At 43.1% G+C, this 15,072-nt stretch overlaps 1 protein-coding gene across 1 annotated transcript in view; it reads left to right on the top strand.

Annotated features, from left to right (window-relative positions):
- The window catches only part of PLEC (plectin), a 523,889-nt gene extending 509,164 nt beyond the window's left edge, over window positions 1-14,725 (top strand). The window contains 4 exon segments of the mRNA XM_033935291.1: window positions 6,475-6,592; window positions 8,095-8,270; window positions 11,584-11,704; window positions 14,578-14,725. Coding sequence (XP_033791182.1) covers window positions 6,475-6,592; window positions 8,095-8,270; window positions 11,584-11,704; window positions 14,578-14,603 — 441 coding nt within the window. The 3' untranslated portion in view covers window positions 14,604-14,725.
- The last annotated feature ends 347 nt before the right edge of the window (window positions 14,726-15,072 follow it).

Genomic DNA, 15,072 nt, shown 5'->3' with positions numbered 1-15,072 from the left:
GTAGCAACATTCCATACAGAATCTCAAAGAATAACAAGATTACGGAATCCCAGAGAGTAACAAGATTCTAGAATCCCCAGAGAGTAGCAACATTCCATACAGAATCTCAAAGAATAGCAAGATTCCGGAATCCCAGAGATTATCAAGATTCTAGAATCCCAAAGAGTAGCAAGATTCCATACAGAATCTCAAAGAATAGCAAGATTCTGAAATCCCAGAGAGTAGCAACATTCCATACAGAATCTCAAAGAATAACAAGATTACGGAATCCCAGAGAGTAACAAGATTTTAGAATCCCCAGAGAGTAGCAACATTCCATACAGAATCTCAAAGAATAGCAAGATTCCGGAATCCCAGAGATTATCAAGATTCTAGAATCCCAAAGAGAGCAACATTCCATACAGAATCTCAAAGAATAGCAAGATTCTGAAATCCCAGAGAGTAGCAACATTCCATACAGAATCTCAAAGAATAGCAAGATTCCGGAATCCCAGAGAGTAACAAGATTTTAGAATCCCCAGAGAGTAGCAACATTCCATACAGAATCTCAAAGAATAACAAGATTACGGAATCCCAGAGGTTATCAAGATTCTAGAATCCCAAAGAGTAGCAAGATTCCATACAGAATCTCAAAGAATAGCAAGATTCTGAAATCCCAGAGAGTAGCAACATTCCATACAGAATCTCAAAGAATAGCAAGATTCCGGAATCCCAGAGAGTAACAAGATTTTAGAATCCCCAGAGAGTAGCAACATTCCATACAGAATCTCAAAGAATAACAAGATTACGGAATCCCAGAGGTTATCAAGATTCTAGAATCCCAAAGAGGAGCAAGATTCCATACAGAATCTCAAAGAATAGCAAGATTCTGAAATCCCAGAGAGTAGCAACATTCCATACAGAATCTCAAAGAATAGCAAGATTCCGGAATCCCAGAGAGTAACAAGATTTTAGAATCCCCAGAGAGTAGCAACATTCCATACAGAATCTCAAAGAATAACAAGATTACGGAATCCCAGAGGTTATCAAGATTCTAGAATCCCAAAGAGTAGCAAGATTCCATACAGAATCTCAAAGAATAGCAAGATTCTGAAATCCCAGAGAGTAGCAACATTCCATACAGAATCTCAAAGAATAGCAAGATTCCGGAATCCCAGAGAGTAACAAGATTTTAGAATCCCCAGAGAGTAGCAACATTCCATACAGAATCTCAAAGAATAGCAAGATTCCGGAATCCCAGAGAGTAACAAGATTTTAGAATCCCCAGAGAGTAGCAACATTCCATACAGAATCTCAAAGAATAGCAAGATTCCGGAATCCCAGAGAGTAACAAGATTTTAGAATCCCCAGAGAGTAGCAACATTCCATACAGAATCTCAAAGAATAGCAAGATTCTGAAATCCCAGAGAGTAGCAACATTCCATACAGAATCTCAAAGAATAGCAAGATTCCGGAATCCCAGAGAGTAACAAGATTTTAGAATCCCCAGAGAGTAGCAACATTCCATACAGAATCTCAAAGAATAGCAAGATTCCGGAATCCCAGAGATTATCAAGATTCTAGAATCCCAAAGAGAGCAACATTCCATACAGAATCTCAAAGAATAGCAAGATTCTGAAATCCCAGAGAGTAGCAACATTCCATACAGAATCTCAAAGAATAGCAAGATTCCGGAATCCCAGAGAGTAACAAGATTTTAGAATCCCCAGAGAGTAGCAACATTCCATACAGAATCTCAAAGAATAACAAGATTACGGAATCCCAGAGGTTATCAAGATTCTAGAATCCCAAAGAGTAGCAAGATTCCATACAGAATCTCAAAGAATAGCAAGATTCTGAAATCCCAGAGAGTAGCAACATTCCATACAGAATCTCAAAGAATAGCAAGATTCCGGAATCCCAGAGAGTAACAAGATTTTAGAATCCCCAGAGAGTAGCAACATTCCATACAGAATCTCAAAGAATAGCAAGATTCCGGAATCCCAGAGATTATCAAGATTCTAGAATCCCAAAGAGTAGCAAGATTCCATACAGAATCTCAAAGAATAGCAAGATTCTGAAATCCCAGAGAGTAGCAACATTCCATACAGAATCTCAAAGAATAGCAAGATTCCGGAATCCCAGAGAGTAACAAGATTTTAGAATCCCCAGAGAGTAGCAACATTCCATACAGAATCTCAAAGAATAGCAAGATTCCGGAATCCCAGAGAGTAACAAGATTTTAGAATCCCCAGAGAGTAGCAACATTCCATACAGAATCTCAAAGAATAACAAGATTACGGAATCCCAGAGGTTATCAAGATTCTAGAATCCCAAAGAGTAGCAAGATTCCATACAGAATCTCAAAGAATAGCAAGATTCTGAAATCCCAGAGAGTAGCAACATTCCATACAGAATCTCAAAGAATAGCAAGATTCCGGAATCCCAGAGAGTAACAAGATTTTAGAATCCCCAGAGAGTAGCAACATTCCATACAGAATCTCAAAGAATAGCAAGATTCCGGAATCCCAGAGAGTAACAAGATTCTAGAATCCCCAGAGAGTAGCAACATTCCATACAGAATCTCAAAGAATAGCAAGATTCCGGAATCCCAGAGATTATCAAGATTCTAGAATCCCAAAGAGTAGCAAGATTCCATACAGAATCTCAAAGAATAGCAAGATTCTGAAATCCCAGAGAGTAGCAACATTCCATACAGAATCTCAAAGAATAGCAAGATTCCGGAATCCCAGAGAGTAACAAGATTTTAGAATCCCCAGAGAGTAGCAACATTCCATACAGAATCTCAAAGAATAGCAAGATTCCGGAATCCCAGAGATTATCAAGATTCTAGAATCCCAAAGAGTAGCAAGATTCCATACAGAATCTCAAAGAATAGCAAGATTCTGAAATCCCAAAGAGTAGCAACATTCCATACAGAATCTCAAAGAATAGCAAGATTCCGGAATCCCAGAGAGTAACAAGATTTTAGAATCCCCAGAGAGTAGCAACATTCCATACAGAATCTCAAAGAATAACAAGATTACGGAATCCCAGAGAGTAACAAGATTCTAGAATCCCCAGAGAGTAGCAACATTCCATACAGAATCTCAAAGAATAGCAAGATTCCGGAATCCCAGAGATTATCAAGATTCTAGAATCCCAAAGAGTAGCAAGATTCCATACAGAATCTCAAAGAATAGCAAGATTCTGAAATCCCAGAGAGTAGCAACATTCCATACAGAATCTCAAAGAATAGCAAGATTCCGGAATCCCAGAGAGTAACAAGATTTTAGAATCCCCAGAGAGTAGCAACATTCCATACAGAATCTCAAAGAATAGCAAGATTCCGGAATCCCAGAGATTATCAAGATTCTAGAATCCCAAAGAGAGCAACATTCCATACAGAATCTCAAAGAATAGCAAGATTCTGAAATCCCAGAGAGTAGCAACATTCCATACAGAATCTCAAAGAATAGCAAGATTCCGGAATCCCAGAGAGTAACAAGATTTTAGAATCCCCAGAGAGTAGCAACATTCCATACAGAATCTCAAAGAATAACAAGATTACGGAATCCCAGAGGTTATCAAGATTCTAGAATCCCAAAGAGTAGCAAGATTCCATACAGAATCTCAAAGAATAGCAAGATTCTGAAATCCCAGAGAGTAGCAACATTCCATACAGAATCTCAAAGAATAGCAAGATTCCGGAATCCCAGAGAGTAACAAGATTTTAGAATCCCCAGAGAGTAGCAACATTCCATACAGAATCTCAAAGAATAACAAGATTACGGAATCCCAGAGGTTATCAAGATTCTAGAATCCCAAAGAGTAGCAAGATTCCATACAGAATCTCAAAGAATAGCAAGATTCTGAAATCCCAGAGAGTAGCAACATTCCATACAGAATCTCAAAGAATAGCAAGATTCCGGAATCCCAGAGAGTAACAAGATTTTAGAATCCCCAGAGAGTAGCAACATTCCATACAGAATCTCAAAGAATAGCAAGATTCCGGAATCCCAGAGAGTAACAAGATTTTAGAATCCCCAGAGAGTAGCAACATTCCATACAGAATCTCAAAGAATAGCAAGATTCCGGAATCCCAGAGAGTAACAAGATTTTAGAATCCCCAGAGAGTAGCAACATTCCATACAGAATCTCAAAGAATAACAAGATTACGGAATCCCAGAGGTTATCAAGATTCTAGAATCCCAAAGAGTAGCAAGATTCCATACAGAATCTCAAAGAATAGCAAGATTCTGAAATCCCAGAGAGTAGCAACATTCCATACAGAATCTCAAAGAATAGCAAGATTCCGGAATCCCAGAGAGTAACAAGATTTTAGAATCCCCAGAGAGTAGCAACATTCCATACAGAATCTCAAAGAATAGCAAGATTCCGGAATCCCAGAGAGTAACAAGATTCTAGAATCCCCAGAGAGTAGCAACATTCCATACAGAATCTCAAAGAATAGCAAGATTCCGGAATCCCAGAGATTATCAAGATTCTAGAATCCCAAAGAGTAGCAAGATTCCATACAGAATCTCAAAGAATAGCAAGATTCTGAAATCCCAGAGAGTAGCAACATTCCATACAGAATCTCAAAGAATAGCAAGATTCCGGAATCCCAGAGAGTAACAAGATTTTAGAATCCCCAGAGAGTAGCAACATTCCATACAGAATCTCAAAGAATAGCAAGATTCCGGAATCCCAGAGATTATCAAGATTCTAGAATCCCAAAGAGTAGCAAGATTCCATACAGAATCTCAAAGAATAGCAAGATTCTGAAATCCCAGAGAGTAGCAACATTCCATACAGAATCTCAAAGAATAACAAGATTCCGGAATCCCAGAGAGTAACAAGATTTTAGAATCCCCAGAGAGTAGCAACATTCCATACAGAATCTCAAAGAATAACAAGATTACGGAATCCCAGAGAGTAACAAGATTCTAGAATCCCCAGAGAGTAGCAACATTCCATACAGAATCTCAAAGAATAGCAAGATTCCGGAATCCCAGAGATTATCAAGATTCTAGAATCCCAAAGAGTAGCAAGATTCCATACAGAATCTCAAAGAATAGCAAGATTCTGAAATCCCAGAGAGTAGCAACATTCCATACAGAATCTCAAAGAATAGCAAGATCGGAATCCCAGAGAGTAACAAGATTTTAGAATCCCCAGAGAGTAGCAACATTCCATACAGAATCTCAAAGAATAGCAAGATTCCGGAATCCCAGAGATTATCAAGATTCTAGAATCCCAAAGAGAGCAACATTCCATACAGAATCTCAAAGAATAGCAAGATTCTGAAATCCCAGAGAGTAGCAACATTCCATACAGAATCTCAAAGAATAGCAAGATTCCGGAATCCCAGAGAGTAACAAGATTTTAGAATCCCCAGAGAGTAGCAACATTCCATACAGAATCTCAAAGAATAGCAAGATTCCGGAATCCCAGAGAGTAACAAGATTTTAGAATCCCCAGAGAGTAGCAACATTCCATACAGAATCTCAAAGAATAACAAGATTACGGAATCCCAGAGGTTATCAAGATTCTAGAATCCCAAAGAGTAGCAAGATTCCATACAGAATCTCAAAGAATAGCAAGATTCTGAAATCCCAGAGAGTAGCAACATTCCATACAGAATCTCAAAGAATAGCAAGATTCCGGAATCCCAGAGAGTAACAAGATTTTAGAATCCCCAGAGAGTAGCAACATTCCATACAGAATCTCAAAGAATAGCAAGATTCCGGAATCCCAGAGAGTAACAAGATTTTAGAATCCCCAGAGAGTAGCAACATTCCATACAGAATCTCAAAGAATAACAAGATTACGGAATCCCAGAGGTTATCAAGATTCTAGAATCCCAAAATATAGAATCTCAAAGAATAGCAATATTACGGAATCCCAGAGAGTAACAAGATTTTAGAATCCCAAGAGAGTAGCAACATTCCATTCAGAATCCTACAGAATAGCAACATTTTAGAATCCCAAAGAGTAACAAAAGATTCCGGAACCCCAAAGAGTAGAAACATTCTATGCTACTGATCCCAGGACAAGCAGTGGCTTCCCCCATGTCTTTCTCAATAACAGACTATGGACTTTTCCTCCAGGAACTTGTCCAAACCTTTCTTAAAACCAGCTATGCTATCCGCTCTTACCACAACCTCTGGCAACGCGTTCCAGAGCTTAACTATTCTTTGAGTGAAAAAAAATTTCCTCCTATTGGTTTTAAGAGTATTTCCCTGTAACTTCATTGAGTGTCCCCTAGTCTTTGTCATTTTTGACGGACTGAAAAATTGATCCAATTGTACCCGTTCTACTTCACTCAGAATTGTGTAGACTTTGACAGTAGGGTTGGTTCTCTGAATCTGGAGTTGAAGGAATCTCTGAGACCACACGTGGATCTCTTCTTCCAGGGCTATATCCTTGAATCTAGGGCAAGATCTCAGTTTGCATACAGTGGTTTTCGTGACATATTCTTCTCTCCTGCAGTTTGGCGAGTCACAGCAGCTGAGAATGGTCCGTATCTTGCGAAGTACACTGATGGTGAGGGTTGGTGGAGGATGGATTGCCCTGGATGAGTTCTTGGTGAAGAACGACCCTTGCAGAGGTAGGTGAATGAAACTCTTACTATGCCGTATGTACAAAAGGCGAGATAATTACTCTTTTCTAAGGGTAATAATCATCTGGCCAAAATTCTGTTTGTATCATTGGCGATAAGGAGGATGAAAGTGTCAATTTCATATAATTTATTGGGCAAAATGGTAGAGACTATTATGAAGAACAAAATGGTGACTTAAATTTGGAAAAAAGATTAAAATCAAGGTATGCAATCCTCGAATCTCCAAACTTATCCCTGAACCTCAGCAACACCACTCGAGGCTCAAACACTTCATTGCCTCAAGCTTTGTGTATCAGTTCGTTATAGATTCTCAACCCAATAATTTAATTTTTCTGTTAACGTTAATAATCCTTTTAAACTTACTTTTTGAAACATTCAGATATAATTTAATAAATGCACTTAGCTTCGTGGTCTTGAGAAGGAGAACTAGGCCTTTACCAGGACTATGGAAGGAAGGAGGGCAGGCCACTAGACTACCAGGCCAATCTTTTGAACTGCATGTTGGGTTTTGGAGACGGGGCTGATGCATAAGAACCTAAGAATAGCCTTACTGGGTCAGACCAATGGTCCATCAAGCCCAGTAGCCCGTTCTCACGGTGGCCAGTCCAGGTCACTAGTACCTGGCCAAAACCCAAAGAGTAGCAACATTCTGAATCTCTGAGTAGCAAGATTCCGGAACCCCAAAGAGTAGCAACATTCCGGAATCTCTGAGTAGTAAGATTCCGGAACCCCAAAGAGTAGCAACATTCCAGAATCTCTGAGTAGTAAGTTCCAGAACCCCAAAGAGTAGCAACATTCCAGAATCTCTGAGTAGAAAGATTCCAGAACCCCAAAAAGTAGCAACATTCCATGCTACCGATCCAGGGCAAGCAGTGGTTTCCCCCGTGTTTTCCTCAATAACAGACTATAGATTTTTCCTCCAGGAACTTATCCAAACTTATCTGCAGGTTAGGCTACTAGATACCCACTGCTCACAACCAACCTTTCTATGGTGTCCCTAATCCTGGTGTGAATTTTATGATGGTAGTTGTGCAGACAAAGCTTCTTTTTTATGTTTTGTATGACGCAGAATCGATTGAGATACAATTGTGGTAAGGATTTCCATGCTGAAGCCTTTTCTCCATTGCTTTCCCATAGCAAAACCCGCAGTAACTATACAGGAAATTTTCCACATCGGCCCTCAGTGAGAAAACTGGGTAGGGGTCTGACTGGCATTTAAAATAGGGAAATCCAGACCCACAGCCCCAGCCCTGCCCCCAGACTGCATGTGTGGACATGACCCAATGACATCACCGCGTTACGTCCGCGCATGCGCAGATGCCCCTTTCTGTGATTTTGACTGAAGTTTTTCAAAACCTGGACAAAGTGCAGGGTTTTGAAAAGCCATCGGGGAAATCTGGACGTCTGGTAACCCTAATTTAAACTAATGCTAACTGCCCGATATATGCGTCATGCCGATTGACTGAAATCTGTGCTATATCTCTGAACAGTAAAAGGAAGAACCAACCTGAAGATTAATGAGAAATACCTGTCCAGGGAATCCTTTGCCGGAACGCTACTCAGATGTGCTGGTAACCAGTCCAAGGTGATGTCTCCCAGCAGGTCTAACTCCAGCCTAAGTCTGTACAGCAGTGCCTCAGCCCCCAGCAGCCCCCTGCCCATGAAGGTGAGCATCCGACGGGTGGCATTAAGAGTAAGGAGGACATAGAAACATAGAAACAGACGGCAGATAAGGGCCACGGCCCATCTAGTCTGCCCACCCCAATGACCCTCCCCTACCTTTCTCTGTGAATAGATCCCACGTGTCTATCCCATTTGGCCTTAAAATCAGGCACGCTGCTGGCCTCAATAACCTGAAGTGGAAGACTATTCCAGCGATCAACCACCCTTTCAGTGAAAAAGAATTTCCTGGTGACCCCGTGAAGTTTCCCGCCACTGATTTTCCACGGATGCCCCCTTGTTGCCGCAGGACCCTTGAAAAAGAAGATATCTTCTTCCACCTCGATGCGGCCCGTGAGATACTTGAATGTCTCGATCATGTCACCCCACTCTCTGCGTTCCTCGTACGGGAGTACAGCTGCAACTTATCCAGCCGTTCCTGGTAATTAGAGAGGACCCCCCTGTCTCTGCCACCCTAATGCACACTAACAGATGGCAGACAAAGCCCATCCGCAGCATCCCTATTGGCTAAGGCTCTTAACATTTGCATCTCCTCTTCCTATTGGCTAAGGCTCCTTACACCTGCATTGTGAGGTCAGAGAGCTTTATGGTTATAGAAACATGATGGCAGATAAAGGCCAAATGGTCCATCCGCAGCATCCACTATCTCCTCCTCTCCCTATTGGCTAAGGCTCTTAATATTTGCATCTCCTCTTCCTATTGGCTAAGGCTCCTTACACCTGCATTGTGAGGTCAGAGAGCTTTATGGTTATAGAAACAGAGAAACATGATGTCAGATAAAGGCCAAATGGCCCATCCAGTTTGCCCATCTGCAGCATCCCGTGTCTCCTCCTCTAATAACCCCTACCATTTGCAAACACGCATTTCATCATCCACCATCTTTTTTTCGGTTTAATTTCTGTCAGAGCTGAAAATCCAAGTTTGCAAACATAAGAAGATCCAAACGGTAACAAAGGCTTGATTGCTGACCTTATTTTATGCACATAAAAACATAGTAACAAAGTAAGTGATAGCAGATAAAGACCAATGGTCCATCCAATCTGCCCATTAGCTATACCCATTACAAATACATGATTAGATTAACTCGTCTCTTCTTTGATATTTCTGGGCCGTAGACTGTAAAGTCTGGTATTGTCCCAGGTTCCAACTGCTGAAGTTGCCGTCCAACCATCCTGTTGTTTGCAGGCCAGTAACATCCTCCTGTTCCAAGTTAGTGGAGTTCCCATTGATTCCCTCCCCAGCCCACCCTACATCACATCACCACATATGAGACACAGACCGTGTAGGTCTCTCCAGTACCGGCCTTAGTTTTCCTCTCCACCACGTCCCTTGGGAGGACATTCCAGGCATCTACCACCCTCTCCGTGAAGACAAATTTCCTAACATTGCTCCCAAGTCTTCCTCCCTGGAATCTCAAATTATGCCCTCTAGTTTTACCATTTCCTTTTCTTCTCCAGAAAAGATTTGTTTCTATATCAATACCTTTCAAGTCTTTAAATGTCTGTATCATATCTCCCCTGTCCCTCCTCTCCTCTTGAGTATACATGTTTAGGTCTTCCAGTCTCTTCTCATACTTCTTTTGGTTCAAAGCCCTTACTATTTTCGTCGCCTTCCTCTGGACCGTTTCAAGTCTTTTTATATCCTTCACCAGTTACGGCCTCCAAAACTGAACAGACTACTCCATCAACGACCTATTCAGGGACATCAACGCCTCCCTTCTTCTCTTTCTATACAGCCTAGCATCCTTCTGGCGACAGCCACCGCCTTAGCACGCTATTTAAATGCCTTTAGATCACAAGTGTCAAACTCAAGGCCCACCTGTCCATTTTATGCGGCCCACAGTGTGATGCTGTGTTTTCATTGCCGCCCCCGGTGTTCTCTTTTGGCCAGCTCCCTTCTAACTGCTGCAGTGTGCACAAAGCCGCAGGCAGCGGCTCCTACGCACGTCCTGCGCCTGGACCGGAAGCCTTCTTTCTGACGTTGCAACGTCAGAGGGAATGCTTCCAGATGAGGCCCGGGACGTGCGAGGAGTCCGCCGTCTGCACACTGCGGCAGTGAGGAGGAAGGAGCCGTCCAGAGAATAACACCAGGGGCGCCTCGTTACTTCGATCTGTAGAACACTTGGAGTTACAAATTCCATCTGTGAAGCAATTGAAACTGACGGTGTCAAGGGATAGTATATTCCATTGTGTAGGGCTGAGGGAATGCAGCAGACGAAATACAAGGGGTGAAATTATGTTATTAAGGAGACGATGATAATAAGGTCTTGGTCGCCGCTGTATTTTATGGTTTGTATTGTTTTGCATTGAACTGTGGAAGCATTTATTGCTGACGATTTGTGTATTTTGTGATGTAATGTTATGATTTTATATGTCAGTTTGGGTAAGGGCAGGATATAAATGAATAAACAAACCAACCGGGCATATCCAGCTCTCCTTAGTTGGACAGTGCCACCAAAAAATGTCTAAGCAAGAACCAGCTCTTTTGTGGGCGTTCCAGAGCAGAGTCGACCCTTAAGCGGCTAAGATAACGGCATAATAGGTCTGTGTTTTATGCAGTCCTGTCTTGATGCGGTTCTTCGTAGTCAGTTGCGTGCCGAGTATCGCACTTAAGCGGCTGTGTTTTCGGTGTCAGGTCAAAAAGCGCGCCGGGACAAAGGCGCGCCCAGACAATTGAGCGCAGTGCGGGGGTGCGCGCCGCAGAAAATTACTGTTTTTAGGGCTCCGACGGGGGGGGGGGCGTGTGGGGGGAACCCCCCACTTTACTTAATAGAGATCGTGCCGCGTTGTGGGGGCGCTGTGGGGGGTTTGGGGGGTTGTAACCCCCCACATTTTACTGAAAACTTCACTTTTTCCCTGTTTTTAGGGAAAAAGTTAAGTTTACAGTAAAATGTGGACGGTTACAACCCCCCAAACCCCCCATAACACCGCGCGATCTCTATTAAGTAAACTGGGGGGGGCTCCCTAACAAAACCCCCCGTCGGATCCCCTAAAAACTGTAATTTTCTTCGGCGCGCGCCTCCGTCTTGCGCTCAGTTGTCGGCGCGCGCCTTTGTCTTTCGCGGGGTTGTCTATGAACCGTGTTTTCACCTCTGGTGTTATCCCCAGAAATTCAGTGTCAGAGCCTGGACGTGACCCGGCTTAGAATTTCTGGGGATAACGCCGTTGGCTGAATAAATATCTGACACTAGCCCCACGTTACTTATGGGCTGCATTTGTCATTCTTAGTAATGGAGTGGGGGTGTTCTCTCACTCTCTCAATTGCCTGTGAATGTAACAGAGCGTCTCCCTGTCTCCCAGCCTGTGCTGCGTCGGACGCACTCCGGCGATCGCTGTTCCAGATCCAGGTACTCTTTGACCTCGGACACAGGAGAGGTGAAGCTTACAGTAGTGGACACTGGAAGGACTAAAGCAATGTCAGGTATGAATCGGACCCCGGAGAGGCAAAATTGGGGAATTTGTATGATAAAGTGATTCTGCAGAGTTAGTGACTGTGTTCAACAGCAAATGTATCAGCTACCTGTGGGTCGTGTTACAGCGATTGACCCTGGAGTAAATCAGCCCATGATGTAATGTTACATGATAAATGATGGCAGCATTCTTTAGAGTGACTCCTGCTGGAAGAAGCTGGGACTGCAGGAAGTACGAACTCTCCACACCCAGTACTCTTGCACTATTCCCTATAGTGACTCCTGCTGAGGGAGGCTGGGTCTGCAGGAACCTTCCCAACCTTCCCAACCTAACTATCTTATCAAAGATTGTATATCTTTCTCTTTCTAACTCTTCCTTTATTTGGCTTTTAATCCACTTTATATTTTCTCTATAAGAACATAAGCAGTGCCTTTGCTGGGTCAGACCATAGATCCATCATGCCCAGCCGTCCGCCCATGCGGCAGCCCATCAGGTCCAGGACCTGTATAGTATTTTTCTATCTATACCCTTCTATCCCTTTTTCCTTCAGGAATTTACCTAATCCTTTCTTGAACCCCGATATCGTGCTCTGTCCTATCACACCCTCTGGAAGCTCATATCATTGTAATTAATATTTGTAAACCGCTCAGTTGTTCCGCAATGGGCGGTCTATTAAGTGTATTTAATAAACTTGAAAGTGCTCCTGGGCCATTTAATAGAGTGACCTCTGCTGGGAGATGCTGGGACTACAGGAGTTGTGAACTCCCCTCCACATCCAGCACTCCTGCAGTGTTTTCTGCAGTTCGTTTCAAGTTTATTAGGGCTGTGTTTTATGATTGATGATATATTCCAAGATCATGCAAATTAAAGAAATAAATAGACAGTTGGATGGGTGGGAACCAGTGGTGTGCAGTCAGGGCACTGCTCTGAATTTGATCGCCCCCATCTGCCTATTGAAGTTTCCTGAATTCATCGGACCTACCCAGATGGGGCAGGTTCGTGAATCTAGCCCTATGTCCTAAATGGAAAAAGGGCCGCACACCCCACCCCCACACACATGGGCTCACACATACACAACCTGAGCACTCAAAATCAGAAAATGAACAAAGAAAAGTGGAGAAAAAGCCTCAGTTCAGCTCCATTTGGCAAAAAACCTCCACTTTCTAGAAAACACTCAAAGGTTAGAAATACTTGTACTTGCACACATGTGGTGGTTATTATAGGTGGAAAAGCTTGTCGCAGCCCTCAGAGGAACCATCCACATACAAAGGCACGCCAAAATCAAAAACCAAATTGTGTGACCAAGATCTGTACAATAACATAAAGTCACTAACAACTTCAAAAAAATCCCAAAGCAGAAAAAGACAGAGAAACTTAGCAGTTCACAGAGCACTTCGCTCGGTGCTTCACCCTCCAGACACCACAGCCAGTAAACCCGACGGGAAATCTCCGTTTTGCACTTCTGCTTCAGGGGTTACTGTCTTTCTGCCATCCAGATGAGAAGTCGGGACCGTCTGTTCAGACCAAGTTTAAGTTTCAAGTTTCAAGTTTATTAATTGATTTGTTCAATCGCTTAATCTGATTTCTAAGCGATGTACAATAAAATATGCATACATAAGGAGACAAAAACATTACATACACTTAATTAATTATAATATAAACAAAAGGAAAGAGGGAATGAAATCCATTTTTATAGTAAAGAAAGGACATACATGGTAAATACAAAAGGAAACTGGGAAGAGAAAAAAAGAAATAAAAAAATAAAATAACACTTTATAATAAAATTTAATTAAGTAGCAAATGCATCTTTAAATAAAAAGGTTTTTAATTCGCTTTTAAATTTCCCAAATACCTTCTCCTCCCGTAAAAACACCCCAAACACAGAGAAGTTCTGGTTTGGAGAATCCCCAGCTCAAGAGGGGGTGGGGGGTTACTTTTTGTTTGATGCAGTCTGACTGGTTAACAAATCAAACAAAAAATGAAAAAAGCAGGGCTGTAGAGCTGGGGATTCACTGAACCCCCCTGAAAGCCCTCACCTCACACCACTGGTGGGAACCTACCTAGATCTGCTTGGCATTTCAAAGTAAGCATTAATTTCTGTCAACTGAGGTAGACATTTCCCCCTCCCTATTCGTGGTTTCGATGTTCGCAGTTTCGATTATTCGTGAATTATTTCCTCCCCCCTGAGAATTGCTTGTTGCAGCCCGTATCGAAAAACAACGGCCCCGGGACTTGGATCGGGGCGAGGAGGGAGGCAATTGGAGGAGGGGGGCGATCAGAGGCAGAAGAGGTGAGCAGCCACCCCAGGAGCATGGACTTTACCTGGTGGGCTAGGTGTGACATGGGGCAGAAGCGATCTTCCTACACTCCTGCCCCGTGCAGAGTCGTCTCATGAGACCAGGGGAACTCGCAGAATGGCTCTGCACGGGGCAGGAGGGTAGGAAGATCGCTCCTGCCCTGCCTCACTGCTAGCCCACCAGGAAAGGTCTGGGGGTGGGTCAGAGCCCGCTCAAAAGTTATTCGTGAATTTTCCCTATTCGTGGGCCGGCTCTGCCCCTAACCCCCGCAAATAGGGAGGGAGAAGTTTACAGGAAACCCCTGGAACAAAGAATTATATTTACTCAGTTTGTTAGGCTACACCAGGGATGTCCAACCTGCGGCCCAGTGAAGTATATTGTGTGGTCCCGGTCGAGGGCGATGCAGTGTTACCTTCTGCTGCCCCCGGGTGTTTACCGTCTTGCCGGCTCCCTCCTCTGTCTTGCTGCAGCATTTGCGTGTTTGTGCGGCCCCAGAAACATTTTTTTCGGTCAATGCGGCCCAGGGAAGCCAAAAGGTTGGACACCCCTGAGCTACACCATTCTAAAATCTTCTTTGTGTTTACAGAAAGCGCCGAACATCCTCCAACATGACCCTGGCCTCCTTGGACCTCTGAAGAATGACCAGCCTGTTTTGGCAAAGGCAGGCTCTGCCAAAATGGAAATGCACGCACACACGCACACACACACACACACACACACACACACACACACACATGCTCATGCTAGCCAATCACAGCTGGGGTTCAATGCCCAGCCTTGACCGGAACTTTGGATGCTGCAGGACTTGGGGCTGTCAACAGCTTCAGATCAATCTAAGAAAGGTCTCATCTACTTCTGGGTGTGGTCTGGAGGTCATGTCCTTCCACAACAGAGAATGGGGAAGAGAGAAGGAACGAGGAAGTGAGAGAAGAAAGGATGAGTAAGAAGAAGAGATGAAAGGAATCGGAGGGAGCAGAATGAAAGGCAGTATTTCATGTGCATTTGGTCTGTTAGCGTGCCTTACAATTTTGGGTTCACTCTAAATTGCTTTAATGTGCGTTAAACTACAAATTAACGAAAA

This window comes from Geotrypetes seraphini, chromosome 2 (assembly GCF_902459505.1).
Source record: "Geotrypetes seraphini chromosome 2, aGeoSer1.1, whole genome shotgun sequence".
NCBI classification, from domain to species: domain Eukaryota; kingdom Metazoa; phylum Chordata; class Amphibia; order Gymnophiona; family Dermophiidae; genus Geotrypetes; species Geotrypetes seraphini.
Note: the sequence above shows the minus strand (reverse complement) of the source record. Positions and strands in the feature narration are given on the sequence as shown.